At 40.8% G+C, this 9,760-nt stretch overlaps 1 protein-coding gene across 1 annotated transcript in view; it reads right to left on the reverse strand.

The window, feature by feature from the left end:
* BMPR2 (bone morphogenetic protein receptor, type II (serine/threonine kinase)) overlaps positions 1-9,760 on the reverse strand; it is a 226,463-nt gene that overhangs the window by 6,454 nt on the left and 210,249 nt on the right. Inside the window, exons 13-14 of the mRNA XM_011949924.1 lie at positions 4,191-4,363; positions 515-1,794 (exon numbers count right to left, since the gene is read on the reverse strand). Of these exons, the coding sequence (XP_011805314.1) occupies positions 515-1,794; positions 4,191-4,363 (1,453 nt within the window). The remainder of the gene's footprint in view (positions 1-514; positions 1,795-4,190; positions 4,364-9,760) is intronic.

Raw genomic sequence — 9,760 nt, forward strand, 5'->3', positions numbered from 1 at the left:
TTGCATTTTTTAGTAGAGATGGGGTTTCACCATGTTGGTCAGGCTGGTCTCGAACTCCTGACCTCAGGTGATCCACCTGCCCCGGCCTCACAAAGTGCTAGGATTATAGGCATGAGCCACCATGCCTGGCCCAAATGGCTTATTTTATTTTATTTCATTATTGAGATGGAGTTTCGCTTTTTTGCCCAGGCTAGAGTGAAGTGTCATGATCTCGGCTGGGATTACAGGTGCACACCACCACATCTGGCTAATTTTTGTGTTTTTGTAGAGATGGGTTTTTGCCATGTTGGCCAGGTTGGTCTTGAACTCCTGACCTCAGGTGATCCACCTCCCTCGGCCTCCCAAAGTGCTAGGATTACAGGTGTGAGCCACTGCTCCAGGCCTCAAATGGATCATTTACAAAGTGGCAAAGGTAAATAATCACTAGTTGAAATATATCTATTAGTTGATCTAAATAGTTATTTAAATGGCCCCAAAAGACACACAGGAGAGATTACATGATCCCTCCACTTACTCTGTATACTGCTGCCATCCAGGACATTTGTGGCTGAAAGATCCAGAGAATTAGGCCTCTGTGCTCTTCTGGGCTTTGATGGTCCAGGATCTGCTACTGTGCTTGGAACACCCTGTGTAAGAACATCTTGTTCTGAACATGGATTGCTGTTGTTGTTATTGGAATTAGTTCGGCCACCTTCTAGTGGTCGTTCCCTCCTGTCCACAAGACGATCCAGAACACCTTCATCATGGCCAGCTTGTTGCTCTCGTCTCAGTAAAGGCTCATGCTCATCAGGACTGGAATTAATATTCAGCCGGGTATCCTCACCGATAAACTGATTCTGCAACATTTCTTGGGCCCTATGTGTCACTATGTTGGTTGTTTGGCCAGATGGTACTGTCCCATTGGCATATTGGGTTGTGGCAGCATGGGAGTTAACACTGTGGTTTCTACCTGCCACACCATTCATGGTGACTGTCACCACATGAGGTTCTGCTGCATTGATTGTATTCATCTTGGCAACTCCAGTTTCGACTTGTTTCAAGTTTGATTTGTGCTTGCTGCCAAATTTTAGCCGGGGCTCCTTTGTTGAATTTTTGGTGTTCAAAGGCAAACTAGTAGGTCTCTTGGGAAGGTTCTGTTGCTTGGGGAGAGGATAGATCTGAGTAGGCAGAACATCAGGAATTAAACATGCTTGGCCATTTGCAGCCTGTGTGAAGTCCTGCTGTCCAGTTGCTTCTACTGCAAGTTTTATGAGTGGGTAAAGCAAGCTAGAACTAGTACTGCTCAGTGGGTCTGGCCCACTGAACTGTTTAAGAGAGTGCTCCATGAGATTCTCATCAGAGCTTTCCTTGAGGTTCTTATCAACTTCTTTTGGGTCTAGCTTGTTGGTCTCCAAGTCTTCTTCTGTCAGCTGTAGGCAGACAGGGGTTGGCCCAATTGACTGTGCAACATTTGTGGCATGCAGATTTGTTTCATCTGGGTATGGCATCTCAGATATAGTAGTCATGCCAGTACTTGGTGTGAGGCCTGTGGTGTTTGTGGTTGTTGTGTTGGTGGAGAGGCTGGTGACACTTGTTTCAGGGCTGGGTATTCGAGCTTGTGCTTGCTGTCGTTCATAGTTAATCGAATTTCGGTTTTTTTCCCCTATAGTCAAAGGTGTGCTGGACATAGAATGCTCAGAGGAAATATTCTTCACAATGCTGTCGGTATGATGGATAGAGTCTTCAATGTATGAGGAGGAAGAATAATCTGGATAAGGACCAATTTTTGGCACACGCCTATTATGTGACAGGTTGCTTAAAGAAAGAAAAAAAGTATCACATTGAGAATGTACATTTATGATAAATTGTCTCTCCAAGTTTGATACCTCTGATTTTAAAGTCTGAGTTGTTTTTCATTTTCTTCCAAACATATATTTTCCTAAAGGTTAAAACGTCTAATCAAATAATCAAGTGTCAATTAATAACTTGATAAGTGTTAGTTATACATGAATTAAGCCTACTGAAAAATGTATGTGGATCAGATATAATTTTTATAAATGTTTATTATTTTGGTTTATAAGAGTTAATTAAAAAATCTCCCCTATAGTTGTGTAACATCATTAAATATATATTTATGAAATGTATATTCATACAACCAGATATTATGTTTTTTGAGAGGAAGAACCATGGTATATGTTTTCTGTACTTCCATAATTCTAGATGCATGGTGCCTACTCAAAAGGTATGTTACCAGTTAAGTTCCAATGGGCAAATGGTAGAAAGAATATAAGCTTTTAGGTTGTTCCAAAGGCCTCCATTAAGAAGCACACCCTAGTAATGGCGCATATCTCTCTGGGATAGTCTGAGTCATATCAGTAAAAGTCCTTGAGCCTAAGGTATAAGGCAGAATATGATGTTCAAATAAAGGATCAAAGATTCAGAATTGCTCTCCAATTATCATGGGTTCTTTGCTGTCACTGTCATTCCTTGGGAATGATCGTTATTTATAAGGGAGATGACAGGAGGAAAAGAAGAAAAAGTTGTTATACAGTACAAGAAAAAAAAGCTAAGGAGACATGGAGGGTAAGATTCAGTAAAATAAAACTTAGAGTAACTATGGGATGAATTATAATTTTGGGGAAATTATTAGTAGAGACTGGAGATGAGAAGATGCATGCAGAAGGTTGAGCTGAATGACACAGGAGGCAAAAAATGGCCAAAACAAGATGGGCCATCAAGGGTTTTTTTTCTTACCATTGAAGAAAAGTATGAAAGCATTCAAAATAAAAGCTTTAGCTGACTTTTGAGAGAGGTATAAACATCATACTAAAGGACATGGGAAATACAGAGATGAGGGGAGGTGAAAGCAGAAGACAGTCCTCAGGTACGTGTAAAGTGAAAAAATTTACAATTAGAATCGCCAGTGTCTAACTTCCTTGATTTACTGATATATAAGGTATAAGAGTGTATATCCGAAACTAATTTGACCTATACAAAAGTAGTGCAAACCAAATTTTTGATCTATGGCTAATACAAATGGCTTTCACAAATTAGAACAACAGAAAATAGGATGGGCGCAGTGGCTCACACCTGTCGCCTATAATCTCCAGTACTTTGGGAGGCCAAGGCAGGTGGATCACCAGAGGTTGGGAGTTTGAGACCAGCCTGGCTAACATGGTGAAACCCAGTCTCTAATAAATATACAAAATTAGCTGGGGATGGTGGCTCATGCCTGTAATCTCAGCTACTCGGGAGGCTGAGGCAGGAGAATCGCTTGAACCCAGGAGGCAGAGGTTGCAGTGAGCTAGGATCATGCCACTGTACTCCAGCCTGGGGGACAGAGTAAGACTCAGTTTCCAAAAAACAAACAAACAACAATAAAAAAAAACAAATAAACAAACAAAAAAAAAACCCAAAAAACCACACAGAAAAAAAAAAAGTTTCAAGAATAGAGTTTATTTTTATTTCAATCTTCTCCAGTAACCCTTTCCTGGATGTCTTTCTGAAAGTTTTAAACATGTATTAGACAAAATGACAGAGTCATAGAAAGGCTTTTTTACCCCAAACATGGAACAAAGAAATACAGACGTAGAAAGTTCCAAATTGTAGGAATTTTTTAAAAGCCTTTTTATTTAGAACCAAAAATTATAGTTCTAGCAAAGAAAAAGTCTTGTAAAATAATATTAATGATGGACTAGAAAGACCTTTGAATTGCTTTCATGTAAAAGTAGTAGTAGTATACTCTATAAGAAAGAGCATTAGATAGGAAGTCTAGAAACCTTAGTGTCAGTGAAACAGTGGTTAGATAGGCAAGTTCATAGTTCCATTTACTTAAAAAAAAAAGCAGAGGAGGAAGGAATAATAACAACAAAGGATAAATGAGACAATTTATATAGAAGTGCTTATGAACTTTTGGAGTTATGGAAACATTTTACCTTTATTATTGCAGGAAGGTTGGACCATAAATAGAGAAAGACTAACTTCTTTCACTATACCTTTACATATAAAAAAATGCAGATTTCATCTCGTACTCGTACCAAACAAAAATGTTCAATAGAAGAATAGGAATATTGAAAGAAAAATGATAACTTTAGACTGTATGAGGTAATCATTGAACCATTAAGCTGGTTTAAAGGTATTTATTCTCTGTTATTTATTGGGTCTCAGTTTCTAATACTGATTGACAGGTGCCACACCCCTTAGGGTCTTACCGTTCATTCTGCATAGCAGTAGTCATTGGATTGACTGTTGGGCTCACAGATTTGTTTCTTTCCCAAATCATCATAAGTTCTGCCATCCTTTCCTCAGCACACTGTGCAGTAAGCCGAGCCTCTGCATCCTGGTCCCAACAGTCTTCGATTGTCTCCTTGAGTGACCTCACTGCCTGTAAGACAAAGTACATGTCAAACCGTGTATCTTTAAAAATATATATATACTGAACTTTTCAGTTCACAACATGAAGTAAAAGAAAAATCAATTACCTTAACCAGTATATTTTACACAGCTATAATAACGTATTTTAGGCTTCAAGGATTTGTAAAGGAACATTCTCAAAAGGTGATGAACAAGTAAACAAGTAGGATTTACCTCAACTCCCTGAAGAATTATTCATAAAAGTAAAAGCAACAATAAGTCGCAGATGTTTCTTCAAGGCCACGGGTTTAGGTCATTGTTGTTAATTCACAGTTACATTATGTCAATCAACAGCCACTAATTCTGCTTCAAAAATAAGTTTTGAGTTTGATGGAATTTGGGGGCATTTGGCTATTTTCTATCTCTAGGTGAGCTTTTCTCCTTTACCCCCAGTTAAGAGTGCTTGGTTGGGCGCAGAGGCTTACGCCTATAATCCCAGCACTTTGGTGGCTGAGGCAGGAAGATCACCTGAGGTTAGGAGTTTGAGACCAGTTTGGCCAATATGGTGAAACCCCATCTCTACTAAAAATATAAAAAAATTGGCCAGGTGTGGTGGTTCACACCTGTAACCCCAGCATTTTGGGAGGCCAAGTCGGGTGGATCACGAGGTCAGGAGTTTGAGACCAGCCCGGCCAATATAGTGAAACCTCGTCTCTACCAAAAGTACAAAACTTAACTGGGTCTGGTGGCACGCGCCTGTAGTCCCAGCTATCGAGAGGCTGAGGCAGAAGAATCGCTTGAACCACGGAGGGCGTGGGCCGAGATCAAGTCACTGCACTCCAGCCTGCGTAACAGGGCGAGACTCTGTCTCAAAAAAAAAAAAAAAATAGCCAGCATGGTGGTTTGCGTCTGTACGCCCAGCTACTTGGGAGGCTGAGGCAGGAGAATTGCTTGAACCCGGGAGGCAGAGGTTTCAATGAGCCAAGATCGTGCCACTGCATGCCTGCCTGAGTGACAGAGTGAGACTCTGCCTCAAAAGAAGAAAAAAAAGAGTGCCTTATTCCAACCTTAAAACTTACAGACATCTCTTCTTTAAACTAGTTCCAAAACAGTAGTATCAAAAACAGTCCCATTCTGTAGTATTCCTATTCATCAGCAATTAACAATAGTCTCCTACAATAGTCTCCCTTTTGGGGAAAGCTAGTCTTTTTTTTTTTTTTGAGATGGTGTCTTGCAATGTCACCTAGGCTGGAGTACAGTGGCATGATCTCTGCTCACTGCAACTTCCGCCTCCCAGGTTCAAGCGATTCTCCTCCCTCAGCCTCCTTAGTAGCTAAGATTACAGGTGCCTGCCACCACACCTGGCTGTTTGTTTGTTTGTTTGTTTATCTTTAGTAGAGACAGGGTTTCACTATGTTAGCCAGGCTGGTCTTCAACTCCTGACCTCGTGATCCACCTGCCTTGGCCTCCCAAAGTGCTGTGATTACAGGTGTGAGCCACCACACCTGGCCAGGGGAAAGCTAGTTTTAACTCCCTTTTTAAAAATAGACTAGGTTTGTTTTTAAACATCCACATGATTCAACCATTCTACTCTTAGGTATTTACCTAAGTAAATGAAACCATATGTCCATACAAAGACTTGTATATATCTATATCTGCTACTTGGGATGCTGAGACAGGAAAATCGCTTGAATCCAGGAGGCGGAGGTTGGAGTGAACTGAGATCATGCCACTGCACTCCAGCCTGGGCGACAGAAATGTTAAAGGGAGTCCCTCAAAGGACATTAGACAATAAGTAGAACCCAAAAGCCTACTTAGGTAACTATAAAAGCCACCATTATTATATTTTTGGTTTCTAACTCCTTTTTAAAAACAAAAACAAAAAAAAAGGGGTCTCATTCTGTTGCCCAGGCTGGAGTGCTGTGGCATGATCACAGGTCACTGTAGCCTTGAACTCCTGGACCTAAGCAATCCTCCTCCATCAGCCTCCTAAGTAGCTGGGACTACAGGCAAGTACCACTATGCCTGGCTAAGGCACCATTGTGCCAAAATGATCCTTCTGCCTTGGTCTCCTAAAGTGTTCGGATTACAAGCAAGACCCATCACATCCAGACTCCTCCTTTTTTCTTATTTAAGAGAGAAAAGCATAAAATAATAATTATAAATCTAGGCTGGGCATGGTGGCTCATGCCTGTAATCCCAGGATTTTGGGAGGCTGTGGTGGGAGGACCATTTGAGGCCACAAGTTCAAGACAAGCCTGGGCAACATAGTAAGATTCCATTTCCACAATTTTTTTTTGAGATGGAGTCTCGCTCTGTCACCCAGGCTGGAGTGCAATGGCGTGACCTCGGCTCACTGCAAGCTCCACCTCCCAGGTTCATGCCATTCTCCTGCTTTAGCCTCCCAAGTAGTTGGGACTACAGGCACCCACTACCATGCCCGGTTAATTTTGCTTTTGTATTTTTAGTAGAGATGGGGTTTCACCATGTTAGCCAGGATGGTCTTGATCTCCTGACCTCATGATCCACCCGCCTAGACCTCCCAAAGTGCTGGGATTATAGGCATGAGCCACCGTGCCAGGCCAAAAATTTTAAAAAATTAACTGGATGTGGTTGTGCACACCTGTGGTTCCAGTTAGGAGGCTGAGGTGAGAGGATCACTTCAGTCTGGGAGGTCAAGGCTGTAGCGAGCTATGATGGCAGCACTGTACTCCAGCTTGGGTGATACAATGAGACCCTGTACTCCCACCACCACCCCCAAAAAAGATTGTCTAAAATTAAAAAGACTGGCAATACCAAGTGTTGGCAAAGATGTAGAGAAACTGGAACTCTCATGCATTGCTGGCCAGAATGTAAAATGGCACAACCGCTTTAGAAAACTGGCAGTTTCTTTTTTCTTTTCTTTTCTATTTTTTTTTGAGACAGTCTCGCTCTGTCACCCAGGCTGGAGTGCAAGTGGTGCGATCTCAGCTCATGGCAGCCCCTGCCTCCTGGGTTCAAACAATTCTCAAGCCTCAGCCTCCCGCGTAACTGGGATTACAGGTATGCACCACCACACCCAGCTAATTTTTGTATTTTTAGTAGAGACAGGGTTTCACCACGTTGGCCAGGCTGGTCTTGAACTCCTGACCTCAGGTGATCCACCTGACTCGGCCTCCCAAAGTGCTGGGATTACCAGTGAGAGCCACTGCGCCCGGCCATAAAAACTGGCAGTTTCTTAAAAAGTTAAACATATACCTACCACACGATTCAACCATTCTACTCTTAGGTATTTACCTAAGCAAATAAAACCATATGTTTATACAAAGACTTGTACATGAATATTCATAGCAGCTTTATTTGTAACAGTTGAAACTGGAAAAAACCAAATATCTATCACGAGTAGATGGAAAAACAAACTGTATCATATGCATACAATGAAATACTACTCAGCAATTAATAAACTATGGATACATATAAGAACATGAATAAATCTGAAAATAATTATACTGAAAGAAGCGAGAAAATCAGTACATTTATATGATTCCATTTATATAAAATTCTAGAAAATGTAAACTAATCTCTAGTGACAGAAAGCGGATCAGTGGTTGCCTGGGGACTCATGGGGGATAGAGAAAGTTGAGGAGAGATTACAAAACGGCACAGAAATCTTCTGGGGGTAACTGACATGTTCATAATCATGACTGTGTGGTTTTATGGGTGTATACATATATCAAAACATACCTAAATGTACACTTTAATATGTGCAGTTTATCAATTATAGCTCTTTAAATGTAAAAAAAATTGAGAATAAATCAGAATGGAAAACAAATATTTAGGCAAAATCTGATGCGTCCTTTGGAAGGGGACTCTAACTCTAGGAATAGGTAAATAATGATACCTTAATGCTTGTGTAAATGAGTTAAAGGGAGTGACATTATTAACATTGATGAGGAAAGACAAGTAAGGGGAAAAAAAAAGAATAGAAAAGATAAACAAGGAACTTTTTCAATCTTTCCTACCCAAAGGAAGGAAAATGCAAGCTGGATCTCGTCGGTGGGTCATAAAACCAGCTCAGTGGTTTAAAAAAACAACTCTAACCAAAACTGAAATGCTCTAGACTAGAACAGAAAACACCAGGATATAGAGTAGGTAGTAAGGTTAAGTATTATACTATGTAATGATGTAAACTTGGTGCTTTTTTTGAGATGGGGTCTCACTATGTTGCCCAGGCTGGAGTGCAGTGGTTATTCACAGGTAGGATCACAGTTTACTACAGCTTCACATTCCTAGGCTCAAGCGATCCTCCTCACTCAGCCTCCTGTGTAGCTTGGACTACAAGTGTGCACTATTGTACCTGGCTGAAGTTGTATTTCTTAATGTGGGTTGTGTCAGACAAAAAGGATTTAAAATGTTGAATTCTATATCACAGAAGAAGTCTGTAGATTTTGTCCAAAAGAGAAAATGGAAAAACTAAAAATACGTGAAAAGAACTGGTAGTTTCTTCTGAAATGTATATATTTCTATATATTTCTTCAAAAGGAAAGACTAGAGGGCAAACATGAACTGAGGAAGAGTTGCCCCCTTTTTTTTCTTCTTTTTTAAGACATTGTCTTACTCTGTTGCTCAGGCTAGAGTGCAGTGGTGCAATCTCGGCTCACTGCAACCTCCACCTCCCAGGTTCAAGTGATTCTCCTGCCTCAGCCTCCCGAGTAGCTGGGATTACAGGCATGCACAACCACACCCGGCTCATTTTTGTATTTTTAGTAGAGATGGGGTTTTACCATGTTGGCCAGGCTGGTCTCGAACTCCTGACCTCAAGTAATCCACATGCTCCAGCCTCCCAAAGTGCTGGGATTACAGGGGTGAGCCACCGTGCCTGGCTAAGAAGGCACTGTGCTTGGCTAAGTTGCCACCTTTTATGTGAAAATATATTAAGATAAAACCATTGATTGCAAGAGGTCATACAAAACTAACACTAAGGAATAAAGAAAAGCCAGGCAAGTGATTTTAACAAGGGAGAGAAAAGAATTCAAGACAGTCTAAGAAATGGAGTATAAACATTTGGAAAAGAGGCTGGGCTCACACCTATAATCCCAGCACTTCAGGAGTTTGAGGCTACAGTGAGCTATTATTGTCTCCCTGCACTATAGTATGGGTGACAAAAAACTGGAAAAGAATGGAAAACATGAAGAATGGTAGTACAGTTAAACAAATTATACCTGAACATTTTATGTAGGAGAAAAAAAGCCACTTTAAAATAAACGTGGCCTATAATTTTTTATTTTACCAATTTAAAATATTTTAACATAAAACAAAATTAAACTGTGTGTTGGGGCAAGGCATGTTGACTCATGACTATAATCCCGGCACTCTGGGAGGCCGAGGTGGAAGGACTGCTTGAGGCCAGGAGTTTAAGACTAGTCTTGCCAACATAGTAAGACCCTGT

Source organism: Colobus angolensis, unplaced genomic scaffold (assembly GCF_000951035.1).
Source record: "Colobus angolensis palliatus isolate OR3802 unplaced genomic scaffold, Cang.pa_1.0 Scaffold30, whole genome shotgun sequence".
Lineage (NCBI taxonomy): Eukaryota > Metazoa > Chordata > Mammalia > Primates > Cercopithecidae > Colobus > Colobus angolensis.